We start from the raw sequence: 17,691 nt of genomic DNA, 5'->3' as shown, positions 1-17,691 counted from the left end.
GCCCCGCAACACCAGCAACCCCAGCCCAGTGCCCTCAGCGACTCGCACATCCACCACCACCTCCTGAAGAGCGAGCAGTCCAAGAGCATCACCAGCTCCTCCTTCTCCTCCAAGATGCACCGCATGCGACGGATGGGCTCCACCTCCCGCAAGGGCCGGGTGTGCTGCAACGCCTGCGGCAAGACCTTCTACGACAAGGGCACGCTCAAGATCCACTACAACGCCGTGCACCTGAAGATCAAGCACCGCTGCACCATCGAGGGCTGCAACATGGTGTTCAGCTCGCTGAGGAGTCGGAACCGCCACAGCGCCAACCCCAACCCACGACTGCACATGCCCATGCTGAGGAACAACCGCGACAAGGACCTCATCCGCTCCAGCGGATCCGGCACCCCGGTCATCTCCAACGCCAAGAGCGGGCTGACCCTCACCAGCCCAGGCAGGCCCCCCCTGGGCTTCGGCACCCCACCCCTGGATCCCTTGCTGCAGTCGTCCCTCCAGAACCCCCTCGTGTTCCCCTCCTTGAAGTCGGTGCAGCCGGTGCAACCGGTCCCACCCTTCTACCGCACACTCCTGTCCCCCGGTGACATGGTCAGTCCTCCCGTGTCCCTACCCACCAGTCCCATAATGCCCTCTGCCACCAACACCTCGGCACTGATGGACCATCAGGGCCCAGCTCCCAGCTCCCACAATCCTCTGGTGTCCGAGGCAGGGCCTTTGTCCCACAGACTGCACCACCCCATGCCCCAGGACCCCGTGGTCGACCCCATGCCCAAGAAGAAGCCCCGCAAGTCCAGCATGCCCGTCAAGATCGAGAAGGAGGTCATCGACGTGGGGGACGAGTACGACGAGAAAGACGAGGAGGATGAGGAGGGGCGGCCGCTCAACGGGTTGCCCGGCAACCAGGGCAGCCACCTGCAGTACCCGCAGCACACCAACAGCAACAACAACAACAACAATGGCACCGGCAGTGGGGGCAGCTGCCACCAGTCCCCGTCCCAGGATGAGATGAGCCCCGGCATGGCCCTGAAGACCATGCTGCGGCCAGACCAGGAAGACTGCCGGGGAGGGGGCTCCTCGGGGGAGCTCCGCTGCATGGACAGCTTCACCTCCGAGGACCAGGACCACGAGCGGGACTTCGAGAACGAGTCGGAAACCTCTGAGTCCAAGATGTGCTGCGGCGACGAGATGATGGACCACGAGGACCACCACCGTCACATGGGCATGATCGGGATGGACCACGACCGGGACCGCGACCACGACCTGGAGGAGGCCCACCTGAGGAAGGAGATGGAGGAGAAGAACCACTCCCTGCCCTCCCCGCACCAACCCGTCATCAAGATCAAGGAGGAGCTGAGCGACCCCACCTACGACATGTTCTGCATGAGCCAGTACGGACTGTACAACGGGGTGGGTGGAATGGCGGCCGCGGCCGCGGCAGCCAGCATGGCCGCCCTGCACGAGAGCTTCGTCTCCTCCATGAGCTACGCCGCCAGCCCGCCAAAGTTCTCCTCGCACTCCTCCGAGGGGGAGCTGTGCTCCAGCCCCGACCCCAAGATCTGCTACGTCTGCAAGAAGAGCTTCAAGAGCTCCTACAGCGTGAAGCTGCACTACCGGAACGTGCACCTGAAGGAGATGCACGTCTGCACCGTGGCCGGCTGCAACGCGGCTTTCCCCTCGCGACGCAGCCGAGACAGGTGAGTGAGACGTCCGAGCACCCGTCTCCCCACACCTTCAAACCCATTCACAAATCACCGTTCCAATCTGAAGAGAAAACGCTTCGTTTTTACGGCCTGTTAATTACCTTGAGTTTACTGGTTGAACACCAGCTACTTATGTGTAATTATTGGGTAACTTTCGACTTCAGAGGTAAGTACTATGAAACGGGCTGTAAAACGTATTTTCATCGTACTTAAAAAGGTTGTAATCATGTTACTTACAGACTTCGTGTCATAGCACTTGCCTCTGAAATCAAAATTGTTACCTATTGTAATAATTACGCAAGTACTTACCCAGTAAATACTAGGAAATTCATGGGCTGGAATGCTCTCAAATAGCATATTTTAAATATCAACATTGATATATTATTTGTACCACATTCCTGCAGCCTACATATTTTAGATCTTTAGATCTGATAAATCCGCCATAAGAAAAACAGTTAGCATGAGTGTAGCATTATCACGCACACAGGCATGACAGGAAATAGAATTCCCCAGAATATTTGTTTAGAGATTTTTTTTTTCCTTTTGTGGGGACATGGCAGGAAGACGAATGGATATATATCTTTTTTATGAAGTAAAATATGCTTCATATAGGACTTAACCCAGACTTCTGTCTCTCAGCAACAGCCCAACTCCCTTAGAGCTCACCACAATAAGCCTGATCACATCTCACCTCCCTCATCTCGCCTGGTGTTCAGGTTTCAAGTCATCAAGTGCACACCTCGCAAACACGCAGTTTATATGTCTTGGGGAGCCGGCTGCCTTTGTCTCCAAATGTAGCCCCTGGCTGCACCTCCACAAAGCCAGGTTACGTTGTCAGCCTCATTTCCACAACGAGGCTCTTGAAAAGTGCACTTTCAGTCATTTACACTGCTCTCAAGTTGACACTGGACAAAGTGCAATATAATTGCGAGGCTACTAAGCAATTTGGATTTTGTAGCCATAATTTCATTTCACTGCTTCCATACCGGCATTACCTCCTAAGAGCTCAGCAGGAGCACAGACCAGGAGACACAGAGATAGATCCCAGAACAAATATTAAATATGGCTGGGTAAAAGCTATGTTTCCATCTGCTGCTCAATGGGGACCGTGCTCGTTCTATTAAAAGTTAGCCAGTGGATAAAGCTATATTACTCTGAGCAACGTTTCATATTCCCCACTCATGTTCTTCCTTCAAGTGTGGTAATACCGTGACTGCTTGACAAACTCCCAATTCAATTCTGTTACATCTTCCCCCTCCATCTTAAATTAAAACAACCATTTGTTTCTTACATGTGCTACTTTATTTTGTATTTTTTGTATTGAGATCAAAATCACAATTTTCATTGAACACCCCCAAAAAGTGAACTGATTAGACAAAGCAGGCATGCAGATGGCATGACACACAGATCCATTAAAAGCTATGGGTTCACGTCTGACTCAGTGAGCTCTGCTCGAATGTCCATATTTGTCCATGTATGTAATCCACACCATATGTGAACATAAGGCGAACGCAGCGTATAAACAAAGTCAAGGCCCGGAAAGTTCTCTGGAACGCAGATAATTAAAATAATGGCTATATTGTGCCAGAATTTTCATTTGTTTTCTCAAAGTAATCATATAATTTACATAAGGAAACAAACAAAGGAAATATTCATTTTACATCTGTGGTTTCTTAAAATGGTCGACTACAGTGTATGTGAGGGACTCTTACTCTGCTTTCTCAAAGACAGTTGTCATAAATGTGAGCATGTGCATATGGTTAGCTACCTGTCTCGTACAGAAGAAGATGCATATGTTAGCAAACATCATGGACCTGTCAAGGCTCAAACATAACGATTTGAAGGTGAATTGATATTGAGGCAGCCTGTGTCTTGTTAACAAACCTGAAGCACGTTACAGTACCTGGTTTCAAGGAAGTTTCTGTTTAGAAAGGGAGTAAAACTGTTTACAGCTTCTCACAATGATGTAAAATGTTTTTAACATGCAATATGTGTATTCAATTGGCTAATTAGTGAAGCCAACGGATTGTTATTATTGATGTCATAAAAAGCCCTAAGCTGGCATGGGATATGCTCAAGAACATTAGTCATGAGAACTGATCAAACTGCACTAACACTTGTGAGGAATGTACTATAAAACGCTACTATTCATTAATAATAATAATTATTATTAATTATTAATTATGTCATGGTTGAAGCAAAAGGACATATTCTGTAAATCATGGCATGCGATCAAAATATGGCAATTATTGCAGAAAGCAGTATTTCACAAATTATCATATGGCCACAGACACAAAATATCAAAAGATGATTTTTGGTCGCACTTGAGAATTAACCACTCTATTGATGGTTTTCCACTGAGAAATTCTACTCATATTTGAAGGGTTCTTAGAGCTGTAGTCCATTTATTTTAGGAAAAATGCTGACTGACTTCTCATAATTAAAGTTACAACACAAAACATGTTGTAGTACCCAACAGCACCCAATGACATGCAGTGGTAGAGATGGATGTACAACAGCCTTTGCAGTTCAGCTGGTCTAATTTTCTAAGTGTTAAAAAGAGCTTGTTTTTATGTTATTCATAACAATTTCATGCTTATTTTCTTCATTCTTTTTGTTTATTCTCTTCGCCGTTGTTCAGCATTTTGTTCAGGTTCAAGTTTTTGTTCAGTAATGTCACTTAATTCATACCACCTCATTCCGCGGGGCTGTTTCTCATTATTTAGGGCTTCTAGTTTTTCTTGTAAATTTCCTTTTCAATAGGATACAGGACGCTGCTAGTTCATACACAAATGAGCACACTATTGGTTTCAGACATACTGTATATGAAAACACAAAGCTCTCTCTCACTCTCACTCTCTCTCTCTCCCTCTCCCTCTCCCTTTCCCTCTCTCCCTCCCTCCCTCCTCTCCGTCTCTCACCCACATACACAATTACATGCACAGTGCTAGCCTGATACACTCATACCGTATGTAGAAACATCATTATCATCATATTGTAGATAAAGCCTACAACTTCAGACCTTTAAAGCGCATCCTAGCCCAGGGCCTGAAATTCTCCATATAGGAGTACCAGCATAGACCCCCAGTGGCAGCCATGTTAGTGATATTTAGGATGGCTGCGCTGTGTCAGTTAATGAATGAGCGTTAATTTAAATGAAAGGGCCCTGTGAAAGGCGGACGGCGAGCAGAAAAAAAGGGCCTCCATGTTGACTGCCGGCAGACTGAGTTGCAGCCCTCTCTTAATGAAGTCAAGAGTGCGCTATGAATCTGTTTTCCACCATGCCCCCAACCCCCTTGTCTACAAATTATATCATTTAGTAGTCAATCTTTTTTATTAGAGCGGCTCGACATTAGTGGTCCCTGCTTCTATTAGCATTCATTTCCACGACCAAGTAATGGCATTAGAAAAATACTTAAGTTCATCAGTGAATGAAAATATGACGGTGGAAGAGAAACGGAAAGTTTCCGTCCTCCTCCTAAGTCCACACAGACATACACTCTCAGAAGGTACAGTGAAGCTACATACTTTTCTTCTTTCAGCAATAATTTTCCCAAATGTACCCTGAAAGTGCAATATTGCTCTGTTATGTAACATTATATTATGTATTACTGGCTAGGGGCAGTTTTATGTACCTATAGGGTACCACCCCAGTGACAAGTGTTCGTACCTTTTTAGACGCTTTTTCATGCCTTTATTTCTGAGACTGCACTCAGAGAATAAAGAGCAAAGCACTAGCCCTTTATAACAGTTTGATAACAACACATTTTTCAGCCCAATTCAACACATTGTTCCTTTCAGTTATACAGTTATTTTATTTTTATTTTTTTTATTTTTTTTTGTTGCCTAAACCAAAAAATGGAAGAAGTATATATGTGAAAGGACATAATTGATAAAAGATTAACACTTCATATGAGCATTATGAACAGCTACTTTGCAGTTTTGGATTTAATTTTACATTTTTACGGAATAATTACAATTTACACTAATTTTTGATTCCATCTTACTTCTTTAGTTCATAGTGTGATGTTTTTAAAAAACACAAGGTATACCTATATAAGGCAAAGCATTGCTGTTTTATATTTCATGAAAAGGCTCTTTTCACTTTTTCTGTTACAATCCAGTTGTGAATATTAAAAAATGAAAGAAAAAATGCCATGTATGCCACTATGTGTCTTCTAACCAAATAAAAAAGCTAAATGTCATCATAGTGAAGAAAAGTGCCTGTGATGGTTCGAATCCATCTTACACAGGAACTCCAAAGATCTTTTGAAAAACGCCAGTGATTAAAGATACATCATGACTTCCTGTGCGTGTGCTGGTTCCAAAAGGACAGCCATCACAGAGAATATGTGAATCTAGGGGTAAAACAGGATGTGGCAGAATCGTGTTAGGCCCTCTCTATTGTTTCCATATTTCTGTGCTGTAAAATTCCTAATGACATCTGGGAGGAATTAGAGGACTGCTCTTTCTATGGATTATGGCACATTAAAACAACAGTGAGGCGACGCAAAGCCAAAGAATTCACAGGGTGCTGAAGCTAGAACTAGAGGTCCCACATTAGAGCTGTAGCCAAAACCTCTTTCAGCTGTTAACGTTAACAGTGCAGTTACAAACTTTAAATGAAGGAACAGCAACCTATGATCTAGTAACAGAGATTTAATGTTACCTTAGAGGAGTAGCAAAGCCTAGAAATAGCACTGAATATTGTCAGATTTATTATTATTATTATTATTATTATTATTATTATTATTATTATTATTATTATTATTATTATTATTATTATTATTATTATTATTATTATTATTATTAGCATTAGCAGCCTCCTATAGCGTAGTGGTTAAGGTAAATGACTGGGACACCCAAGGTCGGTGGTTCTAATCCCGGTGTAGCCACAATAAGATCCGCACAGCTGTTGGGCCCTTGAGCAAGGCCATTAACCCTGCATTGCTCCAGGGGAAGATTGTCTCCTGCTTAGTCTAATCAACTGTACGTCGCTCTGGATAAGAGCGTCTGCCAAATGCCAATAATGTAATGTAATGTATTATTAGCATTGTTTGCATTATTATTTTGTAATGGCTCACAGCAGGTGGTGAGCAGAGAAACGTTAGGAGATGTAAATGTTAACACAACCTGCGATGCATTAATGTGCATTTAATAGAGCTGTAATAAAGCCCATGAAGCACAGATTGCTTTGACAAGAGGTTGAAGGGGAAACCCACAGAAATGAACGTGCCAGCAAAAGGCTGAGCACTGCAAACAAGTGGAAGGTAGCTGTGTTTATGTGGGTGTGTGTGTGTGTGTGTGTGTGTGTATGTATATGTACAGTATACATATGTATGTATGTATGTACATGGAATTGACAGTAGCATAGCATAACCCAGGGAGACAGAGACTCAGTTGGCTGGGCTGACTGTGTCACTCACTACTGACCCCTGCTGGTCGATTGGGTGACCTCTGTCTGCTTTCTCTGGCTACACATGAGCTTGTCAGTGCTCTCCCAAATTGATAGTGGTGGTTGCTGCAGTGAGTATGGGCACTGAATTAATTTAAATAAATTAACAAATTAATTTCACATTAAGGGCTAAAGGCCCTTTCTTAGACAGAAGCCTCAAAAGTACACATTGCGCTCAATCTGGATGATATCCCTTTAAAGCTAAGAATAACAAGGAGAATACATTAATCAATGATCATATAAAAAAGCAAATAATTGTTATTTCTTTAGTTCAGCTTAAATGTGTGTCTGTGAGAGTTTTCAGTTGCATGAGTGTGTGTGTATTTGTGTGTGTGTGTGTGTGTGTGTGTGTGTGTGTGTGTGTGTGTGAGCACTTGCATGTGTCAGTCTGTTCACGTGTTTGTGTGTCTGTGTGTGTGTGTGTTTGTGTGTCTGTGTGTGTGTCTGTGTGTGTGTGTGTGTCTGCGTGTGTTTGTCTGTGTGTGTGTGTCTGTATATGTGTGTGTGTGTGTGTGTGTGTGTCTGCGTGTGTTTGTCTGTGTGTGTGTGTGTCTGTATATGTGTGTGTGTTTGTGTGTGTGACACAGTATTTGTTAGCAGCGTGCCATCTGTCCTCGGCCCAGTATACAGAGGTAAATGATAGTGTGTTTTTTGTGGAGGCAGCAGCAGTGTCAGTGTGATTAAGTGCTGGAAACACATGCACACCAGTAATCATCAGTGTTATTAGACTTGTTAATCATAATTCCTAAAACAATGACAGGGCCCTGTTCCCTTCCAATCCAGACATCTTTGTTATTGCCGTTGTTTTCCTGAGGAAGGCTGAGGCCCCCATTAGCGCTACCGGCTCCCGGCTCATGCTAGGTGGACAAACCAAAGGACAGTTCTATCCAAGACCCCCGGCTCTCACTCTCTCCTCTACTGCGCCCCCGTGCCCCCACCAGCCCCCCTTTACCGCCATGGAAACCGCCACCGTGCTTTATTAAAATGCCTCTTTTTCTTCCTCCATTCATGCTCCAATAGGTTTTGTTTATAAGGAGCATATGTCAATAGCTGTCTGTTGCCAGGCAGATTACAAAAATAACTCCTCACCACTAGTGGTCAATTTTGCTTGACCATATACATATCTTTGTGCTATTACTTTAATATAATATTGTAGCTTTCATTTTTTTCATTATTAATTTGCTATGGGGTAAAAATGAAGATTTCAAAATATTAGCATACTTCCAGGAGGGAGGGAATATGATTTTAAAGATTTTGCCATCATTGTTGGAGGACTGGTCATAAATTATAGATCTTTCAAAATTATATGCTAAACCCCTCAATTTGATGATGTAAGGTGTAAGAAATGCACTTTGCGAGATAAACAGTATCAATAATTTATTGACGACAATGCAGAGAAGTATTTTCAAGGATGTTTGCCGGCCACTGACTTTTCGAACCGGACTGATGGTTATTAATATGGATTTCGTGGTGTGTCAGTGAGTCCAAGATCTTTCAAGAAATTCCCGGCTTCTGCCATAAAGCATTAGTTTTCAGGCTAAGCTTCGCGTAAACACTCGGTAGCACAAGAAGCGGTTCTGAGGTCTTTATTTCAGTCAGATGGCCGTAATAGATCTGGGACATTCTGTTGGAGAATGATGGATGAACTCTTACTGCCTTCCATCTTAATAACTGTATTCAGCAAAAGGAAAACAAAACAGGCAAAAACCCAGGCAGTTTAATTTTGCCTACCTAGGCTTTTCCCCCTAGTTAGCACATTACGATTAATTTAGCAAACAAATTTGCCAGGCTGACAGGCAGGCGCATCAACGTGGAGGAGAGCCTAAAGATGATTAACGTTTCTGGGGCAGACGCATTAGTGGCGCGCGATGCTTCCTCTGGAAAGTAAAAATGGCCCCCTCTGGAGACGTCCCCCGTCTTTTGACGAGATGAGACCGTCAATTTGGTTTCTCTGCCACATTACTGGCCGTCGGGGAGGGAGGGGAGGGGAGAGTGGGAGGTCGAGCAAGGACTGGGACGGTGTAGGCAAAAAAATAAAAAATTCAGATAAATGTCCGTCCCCAGCACAGCCTACCTGTTATTACAACCGACGCGCTGTAGCTGCACTGCAAATGAGTTAATGGCCCGAAGAATTTAGCCGGTAGCTTATCTTCCAGTGAATAATTTCAGTGGAGAGGGAGCCCCGTTCCTTACTGGTGTGAAAGATTTGTCTCATATTAAAGTGAATTCAAATGACTCCATTGTGGACGTCTTTCATTTCAACACAAAAGGCAAGGCTGGCTCCAAGTCATGTCTTAATGATGGCTTTCGTTTTCTGGTTATTCTTTCAGTTCCTCTTCAAACAACAAAAAAATGGTCCTTCCTTCATTTGGTACATGCCGTGTTTTATAACAAGTGCAATTACATTAATTTAATTAAGTGAAATAATCTGCTCCATATCCTCAAAATTCACACAAAATCACACAATTAAAAAATCTGGCTGCTTTCGCCCGATCCACAAATATTATACTGTACTCTATGTGCACTTACAGTAAGTGGAAATGTCTACTATTATAGTTATGAAGTCATATTCTCGCATACACAAAAGTGTGTCAGTTGCAAACTGTTTGACCCATTCTGACTAATCAATTTCAAGGTTAGCTGGAAAGGTGAATTCCTTATTTGCATGTAGAAACCTGCAAGCAAACATCACTTGAACCTTTCTTCTACACTACTCTACTATTTATACAGTGCTGTTTAAAAAACAGTTTACATTTAAACATGTTTATTCCATCTTTGTTTCTAAAATACACACATTGATTGAGATAAATCCTGATTGCAGAGGCAGATTTTGGCATCATGGGATTTGTAGTCCATGAGTCATAGAGAGCAGGAAGGGTTCTGTTGCTGTGGTTATACTGTCTGTTTAATGAATCCAGTCAAGTAAAGAAAGTAAGATTAGCAAATACTGTAAATTGCTTTCTAAATGTCTGTATAGAACAAAATAACTTTCTGCCTGGGTATTGGTTTGACAGTCCAATATTCAATCTTTGCTTTGTGCGTATATACAGTGATTGCTGTTTTCCTTAATATGCGTTGAGTAGTCACTAAATTCAATTGTTAAAAAATAAAATAAAAAACAAAACCAAATCCAAATTAATTGCTGTTTGTTTAAAAATTAGGTTTATTACTTTAATTTGGTGGGATAGAGGCCATAGCTGTTTTACCCTGTCCTTAATCACTATGACCTTCTGTGGTGGTAGGACATACATGAGACTTTTCCCCATTCAGCTTTTTTTGTGAGGTCAAAGGATCAAGTCAGAGGTCAGAGGTCAGACTAGAGCTTACGAGCAGTGTGAGGGGTTTGTCAGATATGTAGATGTGTAGACCACTTTAGGGTCATCAACAGCATTGTGTCTCACCTCCTGTTGTACACTTCAGCAGGGCTGCCCAACCCTGGAGATCTACTGTCCTATAGGTTTTCACTCCAACCCTAACAAAGCACACCTCATTCAACAGCTAGAGCAGGGCTGCCCAACTCTGATCCTGGAGATCTACTGTCCTGTAGGTTTTCACTCCATCCCCAACAAAGCACCCCTCATCCAATAACTAGAGATCTCATTGAGTGTATAGAATCAGGTGTGCGAAATGATGGTTGAATTGAAAACCTGCAGAAGGGTAAATCTCCAGGAAGAGGGTTGGGCAGCCCTGCTCTAGTGCTTTCACAATAAACCAAGTTGACTGTCTGCAGTTGACATGTTTTACCCTGTTAAGGAAGAACATGTTGTTATTAACATTATTTGATTGCGTTTTTTTTCCCCCACATTATTCATGTTTTTCTTTTTTTTAGATTTTTCATATCGTTGTCACTGGATTTTGTTGTACCATATTAACAGATCGCTCATACTGAAGATTTTCATAACAAATCACAGTAACATTGCATTTTGACAATTGCGTAGCATGTAGCTTTTAAATGATGTGGGTTTTAAACTCAAACCTGATACAAGAACACACTGAAAATATGAAACAGCTACACTGACAGAGAAGAGAGTAGAGCTAGAATCAATTTGCTAAGATTCTCAATGCTGATGATGGCAATCTAGTGGAAGAGCCCTTAATTGACTTTATTCACAGAAAGGGTCCCTTCAATGAATGTATTTTTACTTCTTGCAGGAGAATGTCGGATAGGGAAGTAAATAATTAAAGGAAGGGACTCTTTTTGACTGCATCACCCATGGCACTGCTGGTAAGCTCTACTGCATATTGTGAAATCCATGTATCAGTCTTGTTTAGGATTTAACATTTAAAAGCTTCACAGTACCCTTGCATGGAACCCCACATAAGACCAGTGGATTTATTTTTCGTTGTTGTCGCCCTCCCCCCCTTTAGTCCATAATATGGCCTGGACCCTCTTCATTAAGAATGAGAATGAGCAGAATGTCTATAATGTATCCATAAGTAACAGTGCCACATGTATCTGTCTCTTTTTTACGCTTGTGCTGTGTACTCTACGTAGTGTGTTATGCTACAGTCTCTACCAAGTGGCCCTATGAAGTAAATCACCGTGAGCATTATAGCCAGCTAGAACTTGGTGGAATTATGTGAGGCATCGAATTGTGAAAGGCAAGAGCAGAGCATGTATTCACCTCCTTTTGTGTGCATGATTGGCATTGTGCTTTGTGTCCATGCGTTTTAACATGCGATTGGGCCTGTTTGCCTCTGACAAATTGGCAGTTTCACCTATTCTATCAGTGGATGGCAGACCCAGGTCAAATATGTTGTTTCAGATTCAAATACTTTTCTTTACTGACCTTGTCTAGTGTATCGGAACCTATGAAATACTTTCAAAAACTACAAACCCCATCTTCCGGTCCTCTTGGTTGGCTCAATTGCACCAGGCAAGATCCGTCGAGTGCAGAAAAGTATTTGAATCCAATACAATTACGTATTTGACCCAGATCTGATATGGTCCCTATTACATGCTAAAGTCAACAGAGAAATACTGTGAAACATACCGTAAAAAATACAATCAGGAATGCGAAGGACGTAGGATACATTTTCGTGACTGAATTAAGTAATGTCCCATAGCAGGCAAATGTGATAATGCTGTCAGTCCCCCTGTTTATACAGTGTCCAGTTCCCCTGATTATCATATTAGCATGGCACAAATCAACTGATGAACTCCCATTCAATGTGGAAGACTATTTAATTAAGTCAGTCAATTTAATTTCAGCAGGGCACCAGATTTGCTGACAGACACAAAGCCAGCCGAAGCAGACCATCCACTTCACAGAATTATCTAAGCGTAATGGCTGTTACGAGTGGCTCCAGCGTAGAGTTGCACTGAAGATTTCTTTGCCCCTGGATGGACTTTCCATGCAGATTCCATGTCTGTTCACCACATGCAGTAGACAGAATAATAAAATGTAGCTCAGTATGTACGGGCAGGGGGAGTCTTTTTTTCTCTCAGAGAGACAGAAAACCCTTCTGGAAATAGGTGTGAGAGGTTGTCTGAGACTGTTCTGTCCAAAAACAGCTGGCAGGTGCAGAGCAGGAGTGGGTTATTACATACACTAGACTGTCAGGTGTCTTGTGTACTGCTGAAGAGAAGCTCCTAACACCACCGTTTAAAGACTATTTGTTACTTTCAAGGTATTCTGTCAACCATTTAGCATGTATGTCATACCTTCTCTGATGAATGCTAAAAGTGATGTGGTTGTTAGTGAAGGCTTTGAGTTATGAAATGAGATGTAACTGTCTTGTAAGATTCCTATGTATAATATACATATTATATACATGTATGTGTGTAGACATACAGTATATTCATAAGCACATATGTAATTCATTTGTATTTTTCTTGACTCTGTTTTGCACATAAGAACAGTATAAGAGTATAATTTAAAGTAACATCAAGTATTAGAAAGGAGTTCCCCACAGTAACCAGTAACCTCTCTCTTCCCCTCGCAGGCACAGCGCCAACATCAACCTCCATCGTAAACTGCTGACCAAAGAGCTAGACGACCTGGTCCTGGAGCCGCACCACTCCCCCCTGCCACGCGACCTGCGTGACGACTTCCTGTCCAAGCTCTACGGCGGGCACCACCTGCACCACCACCCCCACCTGGGGCTGGACGCCATGGGAGCGGGGGCGGGCGGGGCCGCCAGGAGGGGGCCGGGCCGGGACCACGTCAGCTCGCCGGCGGGGCCGGACTACGGCCACGCTAACGGCTACTGCCGCCTGCCGCCCGACGACTACATGGTGCTGGACCTGAGCACGGCGTCCAGCGTGCAGTCCAGCAGCAGCGTGCACTCCTCGCCCGAGTCGGACGAGTGCAGCGACGAGGGCATCCTGCTGGACGACGTGGAGGGCCCCAGCGACGGCGAGGACTGCCCCCGGAGCGCCGAGGGCCCGGGGCCGGACGGCGGCGGGGGGGGGGAGGGGGGAGGGGGCGGTTGCCGTGGCGGCGGCGGGGCGGGGCGGGGGTGCGAGGGCGTGCTCCTGGAGCCCTCCGCCTCCATGCTCTCGGCCAACGGGGGCATCCTGTGCAACATCTGCCACAAGCTGTACAGCAACAAGGGGACGCTGAGGGTCCACTACAAGACGGTGCACCTGCGCGAGATGCACAAGTGCAAGGTGCCCGGCTGCAATATGATGTTCTCCTCCGTGCGGAGCCGCAACAGACACAGCCAGAACCCCAACCTGCATAAAAACGTGCCCTTCGCCTCCATGGTCGATTAACCAACTCCCCCCGCCCCCCACCCTCCCCCTCTCGAACCTTTGGCGTGGCTCCCTCTGCCCCGCCCTCTATTCAGCACCCCTGGACCAGCATACATCAACATTGGTGCCTGTGACCTCTTTCAAAACGTCATATTCCATCTTACATACAGTATGTGTGTGAGTGCGCGTGTGTGTGTGCGTGCGTGCGCCTGTGAGTATTTATAATATATATGAATTATATAAACTGTTGTATTGTTCATAGTTCTGCTCATATATGCATATTTATACATGTATATAAAGGAAACTATGAACGATATGCCGAAGCTTTGCGACGTGACATTTTCCTTTTCGGAGGTGGGGGACGACACGACTCTTGGGAGCGGGGCGAAGCTCCGCCCACTCGCCCGCCCTCTCCACCCTGACCCCGCGACCCCGGCAGGTTCTCTCTTTCTCTTTCGTCCATCTCCAAAGAAACTCTTCAAACTATTTGTGACTGTTGCCTGCAGAAATGATAATAATACTAATAAAAGAGAATACCTTCTTGATGTATTTGTGTAATGACAGCTTTTAAAAGACCCTTTACCACAGCATGACAGCTTCATTTGTAAATAATGCCCCAAGAGGCTTTTGGTGTAAAACAATTGTATTGATGGTTGTTAGCTTTTTTGGTTTCATTTTACAGGACTTCCAGCTCTCCAGAATAGGCAAGAGGTAGCGTCTGGCTAGGTTTCTCATTTCTGACTAATTTCTTTTTAACCGAGGACAAAGACAAAAAAAAAAAATCAACGAAAGAAATCACAAGACTTGTTTTATCTAGCTATACCGATGCTGAGGTCGCCGGCATGCTTTTGGCTCCTAATTGGATACGATTTTCTTTTTTTTCCTCTCTCTTTCCTTTGGTTTTGTTATGTTTATGAAGCATTGGTATATGAATCCAGTCTTTGCACTTTGCAACTCGACATGGGGGTGTGTAACACTATCCGTATCATTATCCTTCAGATAAAGCACGAGGAGGAAGCTTCAAACAGCGGTGGGTCACTCAAAGGAAGTGGGATGTTGATGGCTTCAGTGCCAATGGGAAATCGCTGTACGGGTTATGCCCAAGAGTTCTGTCAAAAAAAACTACATTAACAGTGACCCTCGTGATGTCACAGTAATGGTGGACGTCCCGCCCATTAGTACGCAGTATCCAATCAACGCTCTGATTCAGGAGCATCTTCCTCTATACAACAATATACAGACTGCTGTCTTGAGGCAAAATATTACTATGAAATGTGTTTATGTTCTATTTTGTTGAATTATTGTCTGAAAAGGAGTAACCAATGTGTGGATGTATGGCTGTAAAGTAATATCACAAGAGTTAGCTGAGGTTAAACTAAGTGATCTTTTTTATTGCATGAGGTATGTGTAACCAGATGGGGGTTATCATAATTGAGTTGGTGAATGTCTTGTAATTTGTTTCATCACTTCTTTCTTAAATCTGTAACGCAAAAGCAAACCAGCGTCCCTACGAGAGTATTCTGTGGTGGCCACAATGTTGAAAAAAATTCATTGTTGACTTTAACTGTGACCAAAACCAGATCAAGTGTTATTTTCTTAAACATATCTCGGTCTGAGTGACACTACGGTCTTATTAGACGCTTTTTTAATGCACTTAAAGTCTTAATCCTTTTCGCTGTTTTTTTTTTCCTCACTGGCCTCATTTACAGAACCTGCACTCGGCTGCATGGCTCCTGTCGTTCGGTTTTGAGCTCTGTAAATTATTGTAAAAGGATATCCAGGAGGTGTGGGGAACAAGAGATGAGATTTGTAGAGGTTAGAGGTTTCAACTAACAAATCTGAAAAATATTTTCTTTTCTTTCTTTTTTATTAGAGAACGGTTGGTCACGAACATAATGTTTTATAAAGGCCAATCATTTTTAATCTGACAGCACACAAATAATAGCCAGTGTTAATTTAATACAAAAAGGCAGAGCAATTTACACTGCATTATCTTGTATTTTCACAATGATGCACTTTTTTTTGAGTGAACTTTCTACCACATGCATAGTTAAACAGGTTACTAGTCAAGAACATAATAAGTTTAGCCAGACAAAATAAAAGGCTAAAAGGAATTGGAGAAAATAGTTATATTCAAATTCTCATTCAAAACTTGAAATGTATTGTGAGCAGTTCCCCGTTTGAAGACACATGACTTATGTGTAAAATACTGTTTGTTCCCAAATATCCTACTAACTACCAGACAAATATGGAAAATATGGCTTAAATTTGTATGCGAATATACAGGCAGTGGAATAACAATTTGCTAGGGCAAAATATTGAAGATCCAATAACTCTCAATGTGATAGCCAGTTTGCTCATACTGAAACTTTTTTGCAGTTAGTTACTAAGTCCAGTTCACTTCTGACTGTATCTCCCATGTTCAGTTCCATAGCCACTTGTACTTGAGGGAGAAGAACGGTATGAATTAATTTCCTGTCGCATATTGATATTACTCTTATCGTTTTGTTAATCTTCTTTAGCATTCTCACAGCTGATTTGCAAAACACAGGTAGCCGCTCCAAAAGAGACATTACGAAGGTCAATCCAGGCCAGATTACACTGTGTCAATATTCAGCACAGCACTCAGAATGGTCTGTGCTTACACACTTCCTCTCTCCGCTCTCTAAACATCCTCTCTGTGCTTTTCTACGCTCCTCTGTGGCAGATACTTTCTGCGGCAGCCTCTGCGACTCCTTTTCATGAGAAAGAGTACTGAATAAATGCAAAAAGAGAGCGGGACGGGGGGCGCTGGAAAGGGAATGGATTCCGTGATAAGACGAATGATTAAAATTGCTGTTGCGCGGTACCTGAGGGCCCCCGGTTCAATTTCACCACTGATCTTTCTAATAACTCACTTGTCACTTTATTACATTGGAAGATGTGAATGTTGCTGACAAGACTGTGACACTAACAGATCCCCCCTGCCCCCCCCTCCCCCTCGCTTTAGAGTCAGCTACTTCTATACCCATCCCCCCCGCGCCTCCCCACCTCCCCACCTCCCCGCTCTTCGCCTTGGCTCCCTCCCTCTACGCGGGTCCTACAGGGACACAGCCTAATAGTGTATGCTTAAGTTCACTTGATGGCCGTCAACTATAAAAGGATGTGTAATTGCCTGTTTATCCCAAGTGAAGGGAGAATTGAGTACAGGGCCCAGGGTTCTCCCCTGAGTCAGGCTGAGTCTGCATCGTCCTCTGTCAGGCAGTCGGCCTGCGAGGGGAAGTGGCACTTCAGTGCTCGCTGGCAGCTGTCTCTCACAGTCCCCCTCCGAACCCCCCCCGCCCCGCCAGGCACAATGGCTCCCGCTACCACTCTCCTGCTCAGAGCACGGTAACCTGACAGCCATCAGATGACTTGTTAACCTTTACTGATGGATGAGGCAGAGGTACATCGAGGTCGCCTGGGTCCCTCCACCTTAAACTGCCGGTGAAGTGCCGTCTTCAGTGCTTACAGTGGCTGCCTGTGCCGCAGAATTCAGCGCATACGCATGAGGAAAGCACACAGGGGAAAAGGGTAGATACATACTGCTAAGGCCGTAGCTTCAATAGCAACATTTTTTCCTTTTTTTTTTTTTTATTTTTTTTTTTTTTTTCGCTATTCGTGCGCAGTAGCCAAAAGTCCCAGTGATTGTAAAGTCATTGGGATTGACGCAGTTAAAGTAACAACAAATAAAATCCATAAACAGACTGTTTGGAAAGCATGAAAAATACCAGTTTTAGTGTTCTGCCCTGTTTAAAGTTCAAGTTCTCTTCAAAATAGCACAAGATGCGTGGCTGATTTTATTGTTTTTGTTATCC

At 43.8% G+C, this 17,691-nt stretch overlaps 1 protein-coding gene across 1 annotated transcript in view; it reads left to right on the top strand.

Moving 5' to 3' along the window:
* LOC133135725 (zinc finger protein basonuclin-2-like) overlaps positions 1-13,876 on the top strand; it is a 195,746-nt gene extending 181,870 nt beyond the window's left edge. Inside the window, exons 6-8 of the mRNA XM_061252956.1 lie at positions 96-920; positions 981-1,697; positions 13,105-13,876. Of these exons, the coding sequence (XP_061108940.1) occupies positions 96-920; positions 981-1,697; positions 13,105-13,876 (2,314 nt within the window). The remainder of the gene's footprint in view (positions 1-95; positions 921-980; positions 1,698-13,104) is intronic.
* The last annotated feature ends 3,815 nt before the right edge of the window (positions 13,877-17,691 follow it).

The sequence above is a fragment of the Conger conger genome, chromosome 8, assembly GCF_963514075.1.
Source record: "Conger conger chromosome 8, fConCon1.1, whole genome shotgun sequence".
In the NCBI taxonomy this organism is placed as follows: Eukaryota; Metazoa; Chordata; class Actinopteri; order Anguilliformes; family Congridae; genus Conger; species Conger conger.
This window is presented reverse-complemented; position numbering and strand designations above follow the sequence as displayed.